The sequence below is a fragment of the Oryctolagus cuniculus genome, chromosome X (assembly GCF_051225735.1).
Source record: "Oryctolagus cuniculus isolate XC-2025 breed Fujian yellow rabbit chromosome X, ASM5122573v1, whole genome shotgun sequence".
NCBI lineage: Eukaryota > Metazoa > Chordata > Mammalia > Lagomorpha > Leporidae > Oryctolagus > Oryctolagus cuniculus.
In genome coordinates, this window is record NC_142888.1 from 36,907,891 (window position 1) to 36,930,071 (window position 22,181).

Consider the following 22,181-nt stretch of genomic DNA (forward strand, 5'->3'; position numbering starts at 1 on the left):
ATTAACGCTAAACCTAATATTTGTACATCTTCTTTCTTTCTTAATCCCAGTGGCTAAAACCACCAGGAAAACATTGGCTAGTACTAGTGATAGCAGTCATTCTTATTTTGTTCCTGAATTTAATATAAATGTATCTAGTTCTTCACTGCTGCATTTGATGACTGCCTTTGGTTTCTGAGAAAAGTTCTTTACCACATTAAGGAAGTTTTCATTGATTCTTAGCTTACTCTATCAGTTATTTATTGCTGGGTAGCAAGCTAAGTCAATGCTGAGAGAAAAAAAATGGGTGTGTAATTTTATCAAATCATTTAGCATCATTTATGGAGATGACAGTATAAACTTTTCTCTTTATTAACCATTGATAAAGTCTATTAGCAGGATCAATGACAATAACAGACTTCCTAAAATGCTGAACAATCCCCACTCCTGGGAAACGTTCCCATGTTATAACATAGCTTTTTTTTTAAAGATTTATTTATTTTAAAGATTTATTTATTTACATGAAGGGCAGAGCAAGAAAGAGAGAGAGGTATCTTGCATCTGTTGATTCACTCCTCAAATGGTGGCAATGGCTAGGGCTAGGCCAAAGTCAGGAGCCTGGAACTCCATCAGGGTCTCCCACATCCTGCTAATGCACCTGGGACTTGAATCAATCAGCATTCCAGTACAGGCTGAAGGCATCCCAAATGTGGCATAACTCACTGTACCACAACACCAGCCCCTATATTCTTCTTTTAATACACTGCTGGATTCTGATTAACAATCTTTTGTTTAAATATTTGTTGGGGCAGACATCTGGCTTAGTGGTTAAGAGGTCATGTCCCATATTGGAGTGCCTGGCTTCCAAACCTCGCTCCAGCTCCTGACTCCAGCTTCCTACTAATGCAGACCCTGGGGGGGCAGTCATGATGGCTGAAGGTATTGGATTCCTGTCAACCACATGATTGAGTTCCTAACTCTTGGCTTTGGCCCAGCCTAGCCTGGGGCCATTGCCGGCATTTGCAGAGTGAAAGCTTTCTTTCTATCTGTCCTCTCTCTTGCTCTCAAATAAATAAATAATTTACAAAAACAAAACGCTTTTCTACTAATATGTGAGATTAGGCTACAGTGGAGTTTGTGTGTGTATGTGTCTAAATCCGTCCGGGAGCAGGCATTATGGCACAGTGGGCTAAGTCTCCACTTGGGATACCTGCAATCCATGTGGGGATGCCTGGGATAGAGTCTGGTCTGTTTCCAAACAAGCTTCCTGCTATTGCACACCCTGGAAGGCAGTAGAAGACTCAAGTAGTTGGGTCCCTGCCACTCACGTGGGAGATCTGGATGGAGTTCTGGGTTCCTGGCTTCTTCAGTCTGGCACAGCATTGGCTGTTGTAGACATTTGGGGAGTGAACCAGAAAGAAATGGAAGACTGATTCATTCTCTCTCTCTCTCTCTCTCTCTCTCTCTGCCTCTCAAACAAAAATTAAAAAAAAAAAAAGTCTGTCAGGGCCAGCGCTGTGGCACAGCAGGTTAAAGCCCTGGCATGAAGCGCCAGCATCCCATATGGGCACCAGTTTGAGACCTGGCTGCTCCACTTCCGATCCAGCTCTCTGCTATGGCCTGGGAAGGCAGTGGAAGATGGCCCAAGTCCTTGGGCCCCTGCACCCAGTGGGAGACCTGGAAGAAGCTCCTGGCTCCTGGCTTGGGATGGGCACAGCTCTGGCCATTGTGGCCATCTAGGGAGTGAACCAACAGATGGAAGATCTCTCTCTCTATCTCTACCTCTCTCTGTAACTCTGTCTTTCAAATAAATAAAATAAATCTTTTTTTAAAATAAGTATGTCTAGTTATACTATCTTTATACAGTAACCTGGGAATCTTTTTGTCTCTTCCTATCATCTGATCTTTCACGATTTGCTAGAACTTCCAGAATACCAAGTGGGTCTGGTACCATTTCTGAGCAGAAAACTTGGACCATCTTTTTGGTTTCTTCTATACTTTTTTCTTCTCTTCAGATTTCCTGCCTGTCCTCAAGTCATTTTGGATAATCTGCATTTCCTTGGAAAACTACTCATGTCATTGAGGCTTTCCCATTTAGTGGTCTGAAAGCATACAAGGCATTTTGATGTAACTTTTTCTTCATCTCAGAATCTATGTTTAAATCTCCTACTTCAGACCTTATTTTCTTTCTGTTTTCTTATGTTTTTCTCAGTCGTATCTGTCAGAGAGAGGACGTTCTACCTAATTTGCTAGTCTTTTTTAAAAGCTATCTTTTGAGGTGGTCATGAGGCAGAGCAGTTAAGCCGTTATTTGGGACACCTGCCTCCCATATCAAAGTGCCTGGTTCAAGTCCCAGCTCCTCTGCTTCTGATCCAGCTTCCTGCTAATGTGCACCCTTGGAGGCAGCAAGTGATGGCGCAAGTACTTGGGTTCCTGCCATCCACATAGGAAAAGAGCATGCAATTCTGAACTCCTGGCTTTGGCCTGGACCAGTCCCCGGGGTTGCAGGCATTTAGGGGTTGAACTAGTGGATGGAAGATCTCTCTCCATCTGTCTGTCTGTCTCTGCCTTTCAAATAAAATGGAAAAAAAAGTTAAGTCACTTCTTATTTTATCTTTTGTTTTCTATTTCATTAATTTCAAGCTTTGTCTATGGTAATTACTTTATTCTGTGGGTTTTTTTTTTTTTTGGTTGTTCTTTTTCTAGCTTCTTGAGGGGAATAATTAGTTCACTTAATTTAAACTGTCTTATTCTCTAATAAAAGCATTTAAGACTATAACTTCCTCTAGAACCCCAATGGTGATATTCCATAGGTTTTAATAATGTAGTCTTCTCACAGACATTTATTCCAAAGAGCCTATAGATCCCATTCGTAGTTCCTCTTTAACACAAGTATTTCTAAACTTTCAAATGGGGTGGAGAGCCTGGCCTTTTTTTTTGCCATTGATGTTAATATTTCCTTTTGTTGACTTCTAATTGGAAAACACGAAACACATCTTCTAATTGGCTTGGTAATAATGTTGTTCTCCCAAGGTGTGGGCAGATTGTTCCTTGTGCCTAAACATCCTTCCCCAGCCAGTCCAACTGGCAATCTCCTATTCATCATTCCGCACAGCTCAGATGTCACAGATTCTAGGAGGCATTTTTTTTTTTTAAAGGAAGGACAAACGCCAAAGAGATTCCAAGCGTCCTCTTTGGTCTCCTGACCTGACCTTGCAGGCACTCTTGTCAAGCACTCAGACAGCCACTCCGCAGTCACACCAAGGGCTAAGGGAGATGGGGGGAGGGGTCTGGCAATGATCTTGCATGTTTGTCTGGAGGGGGGGAGGGGCGGAGGGATGGGTCTAGCTCTTACCTGCTCTCTGCCAGCCTGCCTGAGGGGGTAAGCTTCATGGAGTCAAGGACCTGAGTAGGACAGCAATACTGGTGTAGAGTGTGAGACGCTGTGGACCTGAGAGACAGCGAGAGACAGAGAGAGAGAGAAACAGAGAGAGACGGGGGTGGGGGCGGCGGAGGGGAGAGGCAGGGTGGGCAACGGGGGGGGGTGGGCAAGGAGGTGAGAGTGAGTGGGAGAGGAGAAGAGGGAAGACTGGGAGGAACGGAGGATTGGGGATGGAAGGGGAGGGGTGGAGAGCAGGGAGGGAGGGAAGGTAGGAGGATCAGAGAGGAGGGATGGAGGGTGACGGGAAAAGGAGCAAGGAAAGGGGGAGGGAGGGAGGAGGGAGGAAGGGAGGAAGGGAGGAAGGGAGGAAGGGAGGAAGGGAGGAAGGGAGGAAGGGAGGGAGGGAGGGAGGGAGGGAGGAAGGAAGGAAGGAAGGAAGGAAGGAAGGAAGGAAGAAAAAAAGAAAAAACCACAAAGTCAAGAAAGAGAGGACGGCACTCGAACCACAAACAGAACACAACGACAACAGGGGGCAGTAGAGACGAAAGAGCCGGGCTGGGCCTCCTGTGTTCCAGATGACTCCATGGGGACCTGGGCCAGGCCACGGAGACGCTGGGACACCACAGCAGGGAAGGGGGAAGGGAGCCCTCCTCACACCAGACGCCACATGGGAAGGGGGGGAGAGAAGGGGACAAGATGTGTGGGGGCTCCTCTGGGAGAAGACCCCCTCACAGGAAGGGAGGCCAGGAAGGAAGGGGTAGGAAGGGCTCTGGGCCCACCGAGGGGGGAAGACCCAGGCCAGGGGGGGGGGGGCGGTGAGGAAACACTGAGGGAGGAGGGAGAGAGGGACAGAGAGAAAGCGAAAGAGACAGGAAAAGGCGAGGAGAAACAGAGAAACGGGAAGACAGCAAAGGGGCGAGACAAAAGACACAGAGAGAGGACAGGGAGATGTAGAGAGTGCCAGAGCGAGGGGAGGGGTGAGGGGGGGAGAGGCTGACAAGGTCTCAGTGGTCTTGGTGACAGGATAGGACTCCGGGCTGAGTGGGTGGGTGGGGCTGGTGAGCCAGAGGACAGGCTGCTTCTGAGCAGGAGTCTTGAGCTTCAAAGCCAGTGCTTCGCCCCCCACCCCAAGGCAGGGCCCCCAACCTCCACCCCCAGCGCTGCGCCCCCACCCTCTCCTGCAGGGTCCAAAGACTTCCCCGTGAGTAAAGTCCAGAGAATGGTAAGGGGGAGGAGTAGTGAGGCACAGGGCCGGCTCCCTGCCCTCCCAGGCACAGCAGTGAGGACAAGCTCGGAGAGGAGCCAGCCCCTCCAGGTCAGCCAGCCCAAGGTCCCGCACAGCCCCCCCCAACCCCCCAAGGCAGGTTGCACTCTGGGCCTGCCCGTTCAAAAGCCCGAACATGAGGCTGCAGGCTGGGCCAGGGGCCCGCTGTCTCTCCCTTGCTGCAAATTTGAGGATGCACAAATCTGAGAACCCTGGAGGGAATCTCTGAAATCTGAGCCTCTTCTCCGCAGAGCCTCTGGAATGCTCGTGGCCATCAGGGTAACCGTGCCTCAAGTGCCACCATGTCCGTGCCAGTCACCAGCTCAAGTCCTTAATGGTTAGCTCACTGCATGGAAGACCCCGAGGCTGCTGGAGCGTGGAGCTCAGGTTCTCAGCGGCTGGAGCCGTGCAGTGCCAGGCCAGGCTGGCATACCCGGGCAGCTCCCAGCTCCCTTGTCACAGGCCACACACACTGTGCTGCTTGGCGGCTCCGGGGTCCTCATGCAGCTGCCCACGGCCTTGCCCCCCCTCGAGCCAGCTCCCTCCCCCAAGCCAAAGGCCTCCAGGAGTCCAAGAGGGGAGCCAGGAACCAGGAAGCCGGGAGGCTGCTGAATCGGCGGCCCAGGGACTAGGTCCAGGCCTGAGCATAAAGGCACGGGGGTCAGACTGGGAGGGAGGTGGGGGGGGGCCCAGGTTCCTACCTGCTGCTCCTCCCGGGGGGCTCCACGGGTCTAGACCTGTCCCAAGGGTAGGTCCCCTGGCCCAGCCCGCCGGCTGGTGCCTCCATCGAGTCACCACCCCCTCCTCCCAAGCCCTTCCCTAGAAGGAAGAACCAAGGAGGCGGGGCCAGGCGGGCTGGGCTGCAGGCCAGACTGCAACTGGAAACTGCTCCTTCCCTGCTCCCCAGGAGGGCTGGGTACTCCTCCTAAGAGGAAGCAGCTTGCCCAGCTCACAGGCACTCCTGGGCCAAACCCCGGGCTGCACTCGCGCTGGGCACCGCTGCTGCTGCGATCGCCCCAAGCACCCTGGCAAATCTGTATCACTTAGCCCTAGTCTCCCAAAGACAAAACGGAGATGGGGAAGGGGTTCAGTCACTGGCCATTCTCAAAGCTGGAATCTGTCCCCTCCACCAACCACAGCTTTCCACACACATCCTCGTTTGCAGCACAGTTAAGGAGGCCAGGCTTAGGAGTTGTTCTGGGACCTTCCACAATCCAGGAACAGTCAAACTGCCCGTTTGGGCATAGCGAGAGGCAGCCCTGGCCATGGCACTAAGCTGTTCCTCTTTTCTGTGTTGTTTTTCTACAGTGTCTAAGACAAGCGCGCCCCCCAAAGAGAAAAGCAACAATTGGAGGAAAAGCCGTTCACAAGCTAGAGGCCATTCTTGCGAGGAAACTGCCCGGCCTGATTTCATGCCGGGGCACAGTGAAGTCTGGAGACAGAAGAGTCCCAACACATTTTATTTGGCAAAGTCAGCCTAGGATCCAGGTGCCCTGGCTCCCCACCCATCCCCCCTCGGAATCTTTCTGCACAGTTGGGAGGCACTGGAGAAATGAGAGCCATGCAGAGGGTGTGAAGTATGCAGGGCCTCCTGTCCTGTCACCAGGCCCCACGGTCCAGGCCCCTGGCTGTTTTGAGCAGAAGGTGGCCCTGGGAGGCGCCAGGGGGCCAGTGATCTAGAAGGAATAGAAACTGACAGGCAACAGGCCAGCCTTCCTGCCTCCCTGCAGGGGCAGTTGGCTCCTCTCAAGAAAGCCGGAGCTGCCTCGAGGTTGGCACCTGGGGGCCCCTAGTGGCCTCCTCTCCCTCTCTTCGCCCCCTAAAGCCTCGGCCCTCGGCGCTCTGGGCTTTGTCTCTGCTCAGCAACTTCCCTAGGTGCTGCAGCAGCTATACCTGGGTAGTTGCTGCCCTGAGAGCTACCCCTCCGATCCAGCCCTTCCTCTTGGCCCAGCTGGGGTTGAGACAGAAGTTCTAGTCCTCAGTTGAAAATGGATGCTGGGCAGCCTCAGGGAAGCCCCTTCTTGTCTCTGGTGAGGTAAACAGCCTGCGCTTTGGTGCCTGGGCAGCCCTTCTGAGGCTCAATGTGTTCATCTACGGATGAGGAGGAGCGATCCCCACCTCACAGGTTCTTGTAGGGATTTGGTAAGACAAAGTGCATGTGACCAGGACAAGCAGCTGGCACGGTGCTGAAGATGCTCCTTGGGATATCCACATCCCATACTAGAGGACCTGGGTTTGAGTTCCAGCTCCACTTTTTTTTTTTTTTTAAGATTTATTTATTTATTTGAAAGGCAGAGTTACAGACAGGCAGAGGCAGAGAGAGAGTGCAGTCTTCCATCTGCTGGTTCACTCCCCAGATGGCCGAAATGGCTGGAGCTGCACCGATCCGAAGCCAGGAGCCAGGAGCTTCCTCCGGGTCTCCCACGCAGGTGCAGGGGCTCAAGGACTTGGGCCATCTTCTAATGCTTTCCCAGGCCATAGCAGAGAGCTGGACCAGAAGTAGAGCAGCTGGGACTAGAACTGGTGCCCATATGGGATGCCAGCACTGCAGGCAGCAGCTTTACCCGCTATGCCACGGCACCAGTTTCCCAGCCCCATTTCTGCTCCAGCTTCCTGCTAATGCACACCCTAGGAGGCAGTGGCTCAAGTACTTGACTCCCTGCTACCCACGTGGGGGGCCTGGATGGAGTGCCTGGCTCCAGGCATTTGGGAGTGAACCAGTGGATGGGAGGCCTTTGTCTATCTCTTTCCGTCTGTCTCCATCTCTCCTTCTTTCTATCTTCCTCTCAAATAAAAGAAATGAATTAAAACAATGGCTTTAAAATGCACACATGATAAAGAGTCTTAGCTTCAGCTTGAGAGAGGCAAGGGAGACCTGTGGGAAGCCCGGTGGTTTCAGGGATGGGGCAAAGACTTCTAGGAAAAGATCTCAAAGTGGTGCCACTTTTGAAATGCCGACACACACAAGCATGTTGGGTGGATTCACGTGCTGACCCTGCAGGTGCTGAAGGGAAGTGGGAAGTACAGATGAGGAGCCTGACCCAGCCACCCGGCACTAGCAAGTCCTCATTCTCTTCTTCAAACAGACACTGTGGACCTGGCGCTGTGCCCGGTGCTGGATATAGCAGCAACTAAGGGTAGACAATGTCCTGCTCTTGTGAAGTTTAAAGCCAAGTGTGAGGAGACAGACACTCACCATGTAACAGAATGAGACTGAGCAAGAAGTGGCAAGAGCAGGCCAGCATGTTCCAGACAGAGGAAGCGACCTGAGCAAAGGACCTGCGGCAGGTATTTCCAGGAACTGCAAAAAGAGGTCAGCGTGGCTGAGCGGGAAAGGCAGAGGGCAAAGAGGTGAGACTGGAGACTTAGGCGGGGCCTGATCCTGCAGGGCCTTGGACGCCACCATCAGGGTTTCCGTGATTACACTAAGAGCAGTTTGGAAGCCTGGGGTTGGTGGAAGGCACGGGTAGCATGGGGATTGTTTCTGAAGCCCCTGAAGTTGGATAAAAAATACAAACTTCTAGAAAGAGCATCTTTAGCTTCCATCAGGTCCTGAGATGGGCTTGTAATCCCCAAAGGGTAGCGAAGCTTCTTACATGATCCCGTTCCCTAAGTCCCTAGTGAATGAGTTAGAGGCAGGCATTCTAGAACCTTCTGTGAGCTACTCCCTTACCCTTGACATCCAGCGAGTCTCAGACAGCAGTACTTGCGATTCTTGGCCACATTCTGCCACTCTGTGCCCTCCTCTTCACCTGTGGTGTCCCTCTGTGCTCCCGCTGCCACTTCCCTAGCCTGCATGGCTCCTCCTTATTCTTCAGAAGTTGGGTAGATGTTGTATCCTCGGGGGACCCACCCTGACCCACCCAGGCAAGTTGGATACCTTCCCTTGTGTCCTTCCACCCTGCTTTTCTCTCAGCCAGCTTCTCTCACCATCCTCTGTTCATATGCTTGGTATCCCTTCTTTGACTGGGTCACGGATGGTGTCCTGCTCCTCCCAGTGTCCCTAGCACCCAGCACAGGGCACCTGGTCATGCATGTTGGTTGGAGACACTGCACCCAGAGGTGGAGGCTGCAAGATGGGCTGATGGACACTAGAGGGCACTGCAGCCATGGGAATCCTGCGCCTGATGCTTACTAGGCTGCCCAAGCAGGTGCCCTGGGGCCAGGCATGCCACTCTTTCCGGAAGCCCAGGAAGTGGACACTGTGGCTGCCGTCCTGCAGCTCCTCAGCTATGGGCCCAACTGGCCAGGGACCTAGTGCCAGCCTCCAGATGGACCTTCTGCTTACTTTGCAAACTGTTTCTCTCCACAGCCTGGTCTCACTGCAGATACAGCTTTAGTTCTTCACAAATGCAGGTGCCAAGCACTCCTCCCTCAGCTCTGGCCTGTGACACTCTCCACTTGACCCTGCCCCACCCCAACCTCCTCTGGCTAACTTCTACCCATCCTTGGAGAAGCCTTCCGTTTTAATTGTCTGTACTTGTCTGTTTCCTTGTTTCCCAACCAAACAGTGGGCTTCCGCAGCGCAGGGCCATTGCTCCATTATTCCTCATTCTGCGGTTTGTAGACCCTCAGTAAATTATCCTTGAATGAGAGAATAAATGAATGAATGGACAGCTGGATGACTTTGGGCAAGTCACTTTACCTCCCGAGGTTCCAGTTTCCCCACCTGAGAATCACACACACTTGGCAAGGTGGCCACAAGAATTAGAGATAGCATGGGTTGTGGCCAGCATTATGGTGTAGCGGGTTAAACTGTCACCTGTGACACTGGCATCCCACAGGGTCACCGGTTTGAGTCCCAGCTGCCTCACTTCCCATGCAGCTCCCTGCTAATGTACCTGCAAAAGCAGCAGAAGATGGTCCAAGTGCTTGGGCCTCTGCACCCATGTGGAAGACCTGGGTGCAGATAGTGTGTGTTGTGTGCTCCATAGTGTTACAACATAGACCTTTTCTGATGTTATTCATATTGATTAGTATTCTGTAGTTATCAATATTTGAGACAATAAAAAGTATAGGGGGCAGAGGAATTGAAGGAGGCTCACCCTGAGCCTGGAATAATCTCTTCCGCTTATGTTTACCAGTTATATACGGGAGGTGGTTTTTATCAGTAATAAAACTGGCATTTTTATGGAAACATAACAATGGCACCTACTATGTGTTGCACCAGAGAAAAGAGGCTCTGAGAAGGTGGTAGAGAGCCTCTCGTGTCTGCCATAAGATACGAGGCCAGAGCCAAGGCCAGAGCTATGGGCCAAGGCCAAAGCTGTGGGCATGGCCACTGTGTCTGGGGAATAGTCATTAGTGGCACAGCTGGTTCCAAACTCTTTACTCATAGGTGAAAACCGGTCTAAGGGGTCATTAATTCCCTCAGTAATTAATGTAAAAACTGCAGGGTTTGTATTAATGGAAAAGTAGGCTCAAGCATCAAGCTGATAATATTGATAATGTGTGTCTGTAATTATACGCTACAAATAACTATAAATCCAGTCCCTGCACTAATAACATACAAAAATTCCTGGAGCAACCAGGAAGTTGGATGCAGCTGTCCCATTCATAGCACTGTGCCAGTTGTTCTGAGGCTACAAAAAGCAGCCCGAAGTAGTAGCAAAGGTAATGTTGGCCTTGCATTCAAAGGCCGTATTTGCATAAAATAAGGGGACCATTTAGATACAACAGCATGAGCATGGCACTTGAAAGTACAGTAGGCAAAGGGCAGCTGGCAATAACCAAGGAACCCAAAACTTGATGACTGGCAATCTTACCACTGCAGGTCTCCAAGGGGACGGCCCCCAACCCCTTGCTCCCATCTCTGACCTCATTTGGGTGTGTATGCCCTTAAAACTGGTCCTGGGGGCAAAGAAATGCCAAGTGCCAAGTATTTCACTTCTGTACCCTCACCCACTTCGAAGAGCCTCGGCTCCCACCTAGTCACTGTCTTGTGTTAGCAAGGGCTGGACACAATCAGTGCGGTCAGACCCAGAGGCGGGCCCTCAGGCTACATGGTCACACAGTAAGCCATGTTGGCAGCCACATCAGGCCTCGTGGAAGCAGAGGAAGGCAGTAGAGAGAGGAGGCAGTGCCAAAGAGATGACAGCTGTGAGAGGTAGAGAGACAGGAGCCGTGGGCCCAGGAAATTCTGAGCAAGAGAACAATCTGGGTCCTTGACTTCCGGGTCCCACTTGCAGTTGGCGTGAGGCCTGGCTGGGCTTCACTTACCGCTCTTGGATTCTGTGCAATGTAGCCTCACAATAGTCTCCCCCCCTCCACCCCTTTATTCTTGCGCTAGTTTGAGTGGGCTTCTGTTCCCTGCAACAAAATGTACCCAGACTAAGACAAGTAAAAACGGACTATAAGTGCACGGCTTGCATAAGCATAAAACGCATAAGGAACACTTATGTAGGGAGGGGATGAATGCAATTACGCAGCGTTTGTGTTTGCTCACCCCACAGCTCCCTCGCTTCCTGACACTTGCTGCCACAGTCACACACACACACACACACACACACACACACATGCAGCAGCCACCAGATCTGCCATTGTACAGATACTCTAACATCCACAGTCCGGCTCCAGTGTGCCATGTTGTCCCTGCCCTCCACGCGGCTGCACTGACATCGAGCCTCCCCGACACGCAGCAATGCACACGCACACACATGAACACAGTGGCACTGCCCGTAAGGCTCAGGGCAGGAGCCGGAGCTCCGCTAGGCTCTGCACAGCCTCCCTTCCCAGCTGCCAAGTGACTCATCCCCAGGGCTGCTAATTAAAGCCAGGACAGAGGGGACAGAGGCAAGGGGAGGGAAAGGGAGAGAAGGCAAGTTTATTTTGGTGCCAACCAGGCACTCAGCCAGCTTAGGGGTCACCCACTTCCTGGGGCTGGGCCAGGCGGGGGCAGGAAAAAACAAAGAGGAAGGGGAGAGAAAAGGAATCTCTTACCCCTTCTCACTCCTCTGGAGCTTCCTGGCAAGGGATCTCCTTTGGGAAAAATACCCTAGATCCCCCCCACACCCCAACCAGCTCCTGCCTCCTCCGTCCTGCTGTCAGAATCCAGCTCTAACCCTCTAGACTCTGTCCTTATCCCCTGGCTGTCCCTCTCGCCATCACACGCCCATCTGAGTCAGAGCTGGCTCATCTGAGTCTACACCAACCCCAAGAGCAGGGACCCCTGTTGCCTGCTCCCACCCCTTGGCAATCACTCAACATGGGCCTGCTTTATGAGGAACATGTGGGTCATGTGTGCTTTCTGATGTAGAATCTGGTTAACACTGGGTTAGCATGGGGATCACGCATCTCAGGGTCTGGATTTCTATCTGAAGTCAACTGTGGGAGATTTTAGCTCTCTAAACCTCCATTTCCTTTTCTAGAAAACAGCAAGCATACTTGTCTAAGCCCTACAGGGTACTCTGAGGATGAAATGAACACAGAGAGGTAAAGGGCCCAGGATGGTGCCTGGCACACAATAGCTTTGCCATCATTCTGTAAGTGCTGCTGCTGATCATGATGATGACCGTGACCATAAATCTCATTCACCCTCCACACACCCCCACCTCGGGCTGGGAGTAGCAGCAATGAAAGAGAGGCACATTCCAAACTTGCACTCAAGGGACCTATATAAAATAGGGATTCACTGGAGCCAGTGTTGTAAGGTAGTGGGTAAAGCTGCCACCTGCAGTGCCGGCATGCAATATGGGTGCTGGTTCGAGTCCCCCCACTGCTTCATTTCTGATCCAATTCCCTGCTAAAGTGCTTGGGAAAGCAGCAAAGGATGACCCAAGTGCTTGTGGTCCCTGAACCCACATGGGAGACGTAGAAGCTCCTGCCTCCTGGCTTTGGCCTGGCCCAGCCCTGGCCGTTATGGCCATTTGGGGAGTGAACCAGCAGATGGAAAATTCTCTCTCTCTCTCTGTAACTCTGCCATTCAAATAAAGTCTTTAAAAATTGCCTAGAAATTCAAATACCTAAAAATTTTGTGTAGAACAAATACATAAATAAAATAGGGATTCACACTAGGGCACGGTAGGACTGCCTGCAAAGCTGTTAGAAGTGGCTCCATCAATGACAGCAGCCATCACTAAGGGTAGCAGGAAGAACTCAGACTGGTGGGGCCAGAGAAGCCTAGCAGCGATGTCTCAGTCAGGGTGGACCAGGGGAGGCTTCCCAGGGCAGGCAGGGACTAGAGTAGGGCTCTCCATGCCCCAGAGCCAGGGAGATGCAGTTCCAGGCCAAGGAAGCGGTAGGAAGAGAGAGAGAGCTGGGCAGGGTGGGCACCTGGGCTCAGCTGAACAGGAGGCAGCATGGGACAGAAGAGTTAGACACAGTTGGGCTGGATCTGGGGGTGGGCAGTGTGGCAGAGCCCTGGAAAAGGGTCGTGAGGTCCCAGCCATGTCAGATCTCCAGGAGGTCAAAACAAGGAAGAATCTTTACAGATTATCTAATCTAAACTTCCCTCGGACAGATGGGGGCACTGAGGCCCGGAGTGGGAGGCCTCCTCTGGGAAGGGAGCCAGCAGTGGCTCCTCCTCCCACTTCTCCTCCTGACTGCAGCGGCTCCCGTTGCCATGGGGACGTCCCTGGCTCCGCGGGTGTCAGCCGCTCCCCCACCCCCTCCCTCTTTCCCTAGCAACAGGCCACCTCCTCCGGCTCTCATCCTTGCGTGCCCAGCAAACCCAGCCTGGTCCCCAGGATCCCCGACTGCCGGCTCTACCGTCACTTCGGTGGCACCAGGCAGCCGGGGCTTCCTCATCTTCTGGGGTAATGGTGGCAGCGGCGGGTGGGGGTGGGGCGTGCTGGCCCAAGCACCTCTTGCCCCTCTGTGTTTTCAAGTTCTGCCCTTGTGCACAGTTTTCTGCCTTGACTGGGCAGTATACATGACAGTGGATTGGACTAGGGGTAGGCAAAGGGGGACTACAAGTTGTGGAGCCACTCTTTGATGCTCAGCATTGCTTTAGTACAAGTTCTCTGCCCACCCCCAGGGAAGAAGTCAGAATTCGCATGTGCACTCTCCCAAGAAGAAACTCAGGACCAGACAAGTTCAGGGACATGGCAAAGAGCACAAATATGAAATTGGCTCCATGGAGAGCTAACTTTGGGACCTTGAACCACGGCCTCTCTGGACCTTGGCTGAAGCTGTCTTAGTTTGGACGACTTCTCATGGATCTTCAGGAAGTCCAGGCAGCTTCCTATGCCTGCAGCCGTCCCCACCCCTAGCCGCATGGCTCAAAATAGACTCCGTTGTACTTCCTGTGGTATGCCACACCATGAAGCCTTCAGGCTTGGGCCCTGCCATGGCGTGCTATGCAATCCTCCTACCCTGCTCACTCATCACTCTTCAGTCCAGCTTAGCCCCTCTCCTTGGCATTTCTTCTATCCTCCTAGGCCTTCCTCCAACACACACACACACACACAGCATTCACTAGAGGAAAACCGAGGTTCCAAGGACTGAACTGATTTGCCCAGTCACCTAACTAGAAAGCAACCTAGCCACAAATGGAGCCCTGTGCCTGTATCCAAAGTGTCCCTGCGTCCTACGCTACAGAGCCCAGCCCCTCTCCTGCAGTGTCCCCCGGCCCTCTACTGATGACACAAGGGAATCAGCAACCAGTCTCAAGCAACATTCTCAATAGGGGCTCTTTCCCTGCCCAGATCTTGTGGTTTAGCCCAGCTGATCACTCGCTGTCTCTAAACCTGCCCCTTGCCTTCTTATGCACGCTGATTTCCACCTCCAGGGTTCTCTCCTCACACAAAGTCAGCCCCCTCTAGCCCTGTCAGACACCACCTGCTCCAGAGGGCCCTACCCAGCCCTGGCTCCAAGTCCAAAGTCTTCCCAGCATGCTTGCAAGGGCTTGTCCCCAAACACGCTCTGCTTTAGGTCCTTCCCAAAGCCTGCCTTTCATCCTTGCTTCTCCCACTACTGAGTCCTCAAGGTCCCTCTACCTTGCATCCAGAATGGATACCAGGAAGTATGTCTGGGTAAAACCAGTGCTGGCTTTGGATCCAGACAACCCAGGGTGTGAGTCAGACAGATGCTCTCTTCCCCTGGGGCAGAGCACCAACCCTCTCGGAACCTCCTTTTCCCCATCTATAAATTGGGGATCCCAATCTGTGCCTAGTAGGGCTGTTGTGAGCATTAAATGAGATCATATTTGGAGTTCTTAGTCCGTGAGAAGCCAGGGATGACTGTTCCAATTACTAACATTAGGATGAGGATGAGGATAAGAGTTATTAAACACAAGGTTCTCAGGGGCTCCTGAGGTCACAGTATAGGAATAGCTCTGGGCTTGGTGCTAAGCAGACCTGGGTTTGAATCCTGGTGGCTATAGGCAAAACCTATAACCAGCACAAGCCTGTTTCCTCAGCTGCGAAACAATGATGATAAAGCTAGCCCAGGTGCCACCTACAGTGTTATGGAAGGATCAAATGAAAGAAAGTCCCTGACAATCTCTGGGCATTGTAAAGGCCCAACATGTCATCATATGACTTAGGCTCATATTCTCAGAGCTGTAGGTCGCAGCAACTTCCCTGCTGGGCAGAGCTGAGACCTCGAGACATCTGCTTCCTCAACAAGTAGCAGGCACATCACAGGGGAGGCCTGCGGGAGCCCTGTGCTCAAGGTCAGGCCAGGCTGCCCTGCCCCAAACCCACAGTGAGACAGTGAGATCCATGTCCTTTGCTAGACAAGTGCCTTCGTAAGTGCTAGGACAAGCTGTGCCTGGGCCATGCACCTTGGCTGCATGCTGGGATTAATTATGCCGCATCACAGACCCCTTGCTTGGACACTGGGCCTGACTGTGTTCATTACAGTCCCCTTGTTTTAATGCTGGCTTCGGTGTGCATCCATCCCAAAAGCCCCGATGCTGGCCCTGGGCATCCAATCAGTACATTCACTCCAAATCCCCTGCCTGGGATGCTAGGACAGAGCGTGGCTCATCCACCTCTGTGTGCTGGCCACCAGCTCATACCCACTATCTGGATGACAGTATCTGGGCTGCTGTCTATGTTCAGGCAAGGTACGCCCTGCACAATGGGTCACAGACAAGGAGAGCAAGAACTGGAACTAATCCCCAACCCATGCTATGCTCACCAAGCTGGGAACTTTGGTGAGGGTGGCCCCCAAGGAAATGGAGCATATTCCAACAGATCCACTCAACACGGCTGCCCTTGAAAGGGACACCTTGTTCCGTTCTTCGCAAAGGTATCCTATGTGCCATACGAGTAGCAGCCCTGGCTGGGACACACCTTGTGCCTCCACTGCCTGGTCTGTGATCATTTCAGCGGCCCATTCCCTAGCCCCCCCCCCCCCCGCCTAGATGCCAAGATGGGCCCCACCCTGAACCTCTCTTCATTCCTATATAGCCCCAGGCGTGGTTCTTCCGCCCTCCTGAAGCTCCTGATGCTAACCTCCAGAAAGTCACCCAGAGCCCTTGTCTCTACCCCGGTTTTAGACCTGTCTCCTCAAGCGGCAGACTGATCACGCTTTGAAAACTTACTGCAGCTTGTAAACTTGTTCACCAAGTGCACACACCGTTTTTTGCTTGTCACCGTCCTGTGGATTTCTAACATCTTGAACGTGTCATGTGCAAAAGTCCCTCCAAATCCCATAGCTCAGGGCAGGCACGGTTCATGGTGAACGTGAACACTAGATTAGGAGAGACCCAGCACCCATCATAACCCTTTTCTCCTGGCAGCACCAGGTGGAAAAGGTCCCACGTGCAGAGCCGACCTCTCTGCTTTCACATCTGGGCAGCTCCTGTGAGCACTTTCGGGGTTCAGCTAAACCCTCAAGTCAGGTAGGGTCAGACAGAATGAAGAACAATCTCCAACCCGCCACCCTCCCACTGCACTCCACACCCACCTCTGATTCCAACAGGGGGAAAACTCTTGCGTTGCCCCATCCCTGCCCATGGATCCCGGAAGTAACAAACCAGAGGCCCCCGCCCCCAGCCCTGCTCCATCCCCCAACTGCTGGTAAAGAAAGGAGGTACTGACCTGACTGTTCTGGAATTCTCACCATCAGATCTGAAAAGGAAACAGAGGGGAGGAAAAAAAAACACACACACAGTCAGCGTATGCGTCCACTCCTCTCCCTCCGCCCTCTGTAGTGGCCCTGGGGCCAAATGCGCGTCAGGAGAATGAGGGGAAGGGTATCTCAGGTCAGGAGAATGGCAAGTATGAAGGCAGTGGGGTTGCAAGGTGCCCAGGCAGTTGGGGAAACAAGGAGGAAGGCAGTGTGATGGAAATGGAGTGGGCCGGGGCAAGGATGCTCACAAGTGAGGCCAAAGAAGTACCAGGAACCAACCATGGGGGGGGCCCTCATGCGTCACAGCCAGGAATGTGGCTTTCCTCTGGGTGCCCCCTCCCCCCAGCAGTGGTCCTTACAGCCACGGGCAGGTGCAGAGCCCCAGCTTTAAATACACAGAGACCTAGGCTCGGTTACCAGCTCTGCCACCTGCCAGCCCTTCACCTCTTGGAGCGTGAGCCTCAGTCTCCCCATTTGTAACGCTGAAGCCGACGCTCCCAGGGCTGTTGGGATGATTAAGCTCTCAGGAACCCAGCAGACAAATGCCAGGTATTATTAACAACACACAAGAGGCTTTGCCAATTGCTTGGTCCAACCTGCTTATTTTCCAGATGAAGAGAATAAGGCTGAGAGGGTAAATGAGTCAGCCGCTGGGCTCCCTTTCTACCACAAGGGTTGACCTTCTTCTGCACCACGAGGGCTCCCACTGAGGCAGAGGAAGGAAGAGCAGAGCATGCGGTGGGGACTAGCACCCAGGGAACCATGAGAGCAAGGCTAAGCCCTCCCCCGTCTCCCCTTCCCCAGAAGAGTGTGTGCATGTGCGTGTGCGTGTGTGTGTGTGTGTGTGAGAGAGAGAGAGAGAGAGAGAGAGAGAACACACTAATGTGCTGGGGCAGGGAAGGTGAAGGAAGACTAGGGACTTGGAAGTAGAGAGTGTGGGCGGTGGCCTTCCTCCTCCCCCTTGTCTTCATCTTCCTCCCTCTTCAACCCAGACCCTCCACCCACTCCCAGGCAGGGCTGCAAAGGAGACCAAGATGAGTATACCACAGCCTCTGCCCTCCACCAAGAGAGCCAAGACGTGACCTTAGAGGACAGGGCCCATGTGTGCCAAGTGCCAAAATGACAGAGGGCACGCAAGGGGGTGGAGATGGGGCTGGAAAGGGAGCATTTGCTGCAAGACTGAATGGAGGCCCCAGCAGCAAGGTGGGGCAGGCAAAGCACGGGTGCAGGTGCTCTGCCAGTGGGTGGGTGCAGCACACTCAGTTCTATTCCCTGCGCCAGACAGCACTAGGGAAGGCACTTCACCAAGCCGAGCCTCAGTGTTTTTCAATGGTAACATGGATGGTGCAGGGGACATGGAGGTGAGTGGCTCTCCCTTCCTGAGGTGCCCGGGAGGCTCAGTCCAGCACAGTACCCGGCACAGAGTCCCTGTTCAGCAGATGACAGTGGTGTCAATCTCTCCCATTCTCAGCCTCCTAAAGGAACAGACACCCAGGGCCACAGAGCACCTCATCAGATTAATTAAACTTCTCCATCTCACTCTGCAGCAGCAAGATTGCTTCTGAGACCTGGCCCAATTATTCTCAGCTACCAGATCAGAGGGGCCCAACTTCAATGATTCCCTACCTGCCTAGAGAATGGAGGCCAGGCCCCTAAGCCTCTCCCCCTACCATTAGCCCTCTGCTCTAGGCACACTGGTCTCCTCCCCACTGCACAGACCCCCTCCCAAAGCCAGCAGTCATCTATCTTTCTTTCTTTCTTTCTTTCTTTCTTTCTTTCTTTCTTTCTTTCTTTCTTTCTTTCTCTCTCTCTCTCTCTTTTTTTTTTTTTTTTTGACAGGCAGAGTGGACAGTGAGAGAGAGACAGAGAGAAAAGTCTTCCCTTGCCGTTGGTTCACCCTCCAATGGCTGCCACGGCCGGCGCGCTGCGGCTGGTGCACTGCGCTGATCTGAAGGCAGGAGCCAGGTGCTTCTCCTGGTCTCCCAGGGGTGCAGGGCCCAAGCACTTGGGCCATCCTCCACTGCACTCCCAGGTCACAGCAGAGAGCTGGCCTGGAAGAGGGGCAACCGGGACAGAATCTGGCGCCCGGACCAGGACTAGAACCCGGTGTGCCAGCGCCGCTAGGTGGAGGATTAGCCTAGTGAGCCGTGGCACCGGCCAGCAGTCATTTATTTCATTTACTGTATGTATACCAGGCCCTGACTTGGGAGTACAACCCCTCCAGGGAGTCCACAGACTGGCCGCCTGCCCCAATCAGCTGTAGAATTCAAGCAATGTATATAACCACCTCCACCATCAACATGATCGGTCATTGAGCACTCACTACATACCAGGCTTGTGTTAGGCTCTTTTCATCCAGTATCTCCTGCAAAGTGGAGCTTACTCATTCAATTTTTAAAAATTAATTAGTTTATTTCAAAGGCAGAGTTACAGCGAGAGAGAGAAAAAGAGAGAGGTCTTCCATCCGCTGGTTCACTCCCCAAATGATCGCAACAGCCAGAGCTGAGCTGATCCGAAGCCAGGAGCCAGAAGCGTCTTCCAGGTCTCCCACGTGGGTGCAGGGGCCCAAGGACTTGGATCATCTTCTGCTGCTTCCCCAGGCCAGAGCAGAGAGCTGGATCAGAAGTGCAGCAGCAGGGACTCGAACCAGTGCCCATTGGGATGCCGGCACTGCAGGCAGTGGCTGTACCCTCTACGCCACAGTGCTGGCCCTACTACTCCAATTTTAAGATGATGAAACTGACACTCAGAGAGGTTGAATGACTTGCCCAAAGTCACACAAGAGAGGAGTGGAACTTGGAGTCAATCCCAGGCCTCAGCTTCAGGCTCCAGTATCATGCCAGACAAGTCTAAAACAGATCCTTCCACTCCAGGGTTCTTCGTTCTGAGAAATAACCGCACTCGCTCCTCTGCTCCAAAAATTATTTCTAGCAGATGCGGTTGCAGGCCTCAAGACGGCAGTGAAGTAGAGCAAAAGAGCTCCAGGTCCCAGTGTAGAGGGAATTAGCTAATTCTCACCGTGGGCCGCTTCTCACTAGTTGAAGGGTACATAGCATCATAGAGCCCTCATTGTGCGGCTGCAGCTCGCCTCAGGGGTCTAGCACCCTTCATGCATTTACTGTGGAGACACAGCAATCATGCCCAATGCTGTGCTCTCCTGCACCTCGCCGGGGGCCGACGCCCTGCCCAATGGTCAGTGCACCTCCTCCTTCAGGAAGCTGCGCCACCATTCTTTTGGCAGAAAGAATGCTGGGTTCTGTTATGCCCCATTCCCTAACTGGTGGTGTGAACTTGGACAAGTCCCTTCCCTCTGGCCCTTGCTTCCTCATCTGTAAAATGGCAGGGCTGTGTTAGTTGACTTCCAAGCAAGCTTCAGGGATTAAAATATTTCAGTTCTTCAGAAGCCTGAAGTTGATCTCTTTTAGCAACAGATTCAGCTGTCTATGTGCAGAAGCAAAGACTCAGAGATCTGTAGTGATCCACATCAGAAGAGACCAGTTTCTCTCCTCTCAGATTCCACTTTTTTAAAAAAAATATTTATTAATTTGACAGACATAGAAATAGAGGGAGAGAGAGAGTCAAAGAGAGTTGCTCTACAAATGACCACAATAGCTGGGGCTGGGGCCAGGCCAAAGCCAGGAGCCAGGCACTCAATCTGGGTCTCCCACATGGTGGCAGACATCCGAGTACTTGATCCACCACCTGCTGCCTACCAGGGTGTATATTAGCAGGAAGCTGGAATTGGAAGTGGAGGCAGGAATCAAACCTGGCACTCCAATATGGGATATGGGCTTCCCAAGAGGCATCTTAACCATGGGGACAAATGCCTGGAGCCTCACAGACTTCTCTCTCTCTGTTTTTTAAAAGATTTATTTATTTATTTGAAAAGTAGAGTTACAGAGAGGCAGAGGCAGAGAGAGAGAGAGAGAGAGAGAGAGAGAGAGAGAGGTCTTCTTTTTTTAAACATTTAAAAAAAGATTTTATTTACTTTACAGGTAGAGTTAGAGAGAGAGAGAGAGAGAGAGAGAGAGAGAGGTCTTCCTTCCATTGGTTCACTCTCCAATGGCCGCAATGGCCGAGCTGCGCTGATCCGAAGCCAGGAGCCAGGTGCTTCTTCCCAGTCTCCAATGCGGATGCAGGGGCCCAAGCACTTTAGCCAACTTCTACTGCTATCCCAGGACACATCAGAGAGCTGGACTGGAAGAGGAGCAGCTGGGATTAGAACCTGCACCCACATGGGATGCCGGCAATGCAGGTGGAGGATTAACTAATGTGCGCCATGGTGCCAGCCCCCGAGAGGTCTTCTATCTGCTGGTTCTCTCCCCAGTTGGCTGCAATAGCTGGAGCAGCAACAATTTGAAGCCAGGAGCCAGGAGCTTCCTCCGGGTCTCCCATGTGAGTGCAGAGGCCCAAGCACTTGGACCATCTTCTACTGCTTTCCCAGGCCATAGCAGAGAGCTGGATCAGAAGTGGAGCAGCTGGGACTCGAACTGGTGCCCATATGGGATGCTGGCACTGCAGGCGGCGGCTTCACCTGCTACACCACAGCACCAGCCCCACAGACCTCTCTTAATGAAAAGACTACTAAGACCCTAGGGTGTGCCAATTCCCATGCTCAGTAATGACACTCAAGAAACAGTGACTTATCAAAGCCCATGAGTAGAGGGACCATATTTTCCAAACCAAAAACTTGGACATGTAATGTGTCCAAGGATACTGATGTTGCCACTTTCAGATACCAGAGGCAATCTGGAGGCAGGAGAAAGAAATGGCAGACTGTCAAAAAGTTCCCGAACCTTTGGGGGATTTATACAAGCAACAGAGCAGAATGACAGCAAGGAATGGAGGCATGCAAGTTGCTACATCGGAGTTTCTGCCCCTGCCTCTGGCCTGGAGTCCTGGCCTCTGCTTTTGATCCTCCAAGCCATCTCCAAGCAGTAACTTGGAGAACAATATGGTGCCTCTCCACAAGACCCTGGAATTCGATAAACAAGGTTGTCCTCTCAAAGTTAAACTAATCAAGTGAACACAACATGCATCAGAAACAAGATATGCTGAGTCACCAAGGGAGGCGACTGGTCCTCCAGCCAGGATTTTAGTAACATGTTTTAAATGATTGTGTGGCCAATGGAAATGGGTTGAACACCAGTGGGAAAAAAATTATTTTTTAAAATGAGATTTGAAGGCCACTGCGAACAGGGTTCTTCCCAGGAGTGTCCTTGGGAAAACCAGGCAGGTGCCCCAGCCCAGAGTTCATTCATGCAGGTGTCTTTGAAGGCTCCGAACCAGCTCTGAGACAGCCAGGCACCTCTCTCCCCAAGCAGCACCTTCTCTAAGCCCAGGTGTCATAATTGGACAATTCCTTTCTCACGCTGACTGCTCAAGGAACATTCTCAAGCACAAATCAGTCAGTGGGGGTCTCCTGCTTCAAACATTCAGTAATTTCCCCAGCCACCGACCAGGCCTCTCTGAAGCTCTACATCTCACTCCTCTCTCCCATCTGCCTTTTCAGCATGTCTGCTACTTGTCTTCTAATTT

At 52.4% G+C, this 22,181-nt stretch overlaps 1 protein-coding gene across 8 annotated transcripts in view; it reads right to left on the minus strand.

Annotated features, from left to right (window-relative positions):
* IQSEC2 (IQ motif and Sec7 domain ArfGEF 2) overlaps positions 1 to 22,181 on the minus strand; it is an 87,577-nt gene that overhangs the window by 43,514 nt on the left and 21,882 nt on the right. For 2 of the 8 annotated variants that reach the window (XM_070067292.2, XM_051827115.3), the window contains exons 2-3: positions 16,613 to 16,642; positions 3,335 to 3,430 (exon numbers count right to left, since the gene is read on the minus strand). The exons of 1 other annotated variant lie outside the window; for it this stretch is intronic. In XM_070067292.2, the coding sequence (XP_069923393.1) occupies positions 3,335 to 3,430; positions 16,613 to 16,642 (126 nt within the window). Of the gene's footprint in view, positions 1 to 3,334; positions 3,569 to 5,326; positions 5,483 to 16,612; positions 16,643 to 22,181 lie in introns of those variants that run through there. 5 more of the 8 variants (XM_070067293.2, XM_070067297.2, XM_070067295.2 and 2 more) reach the window with 4 other exon arrangements.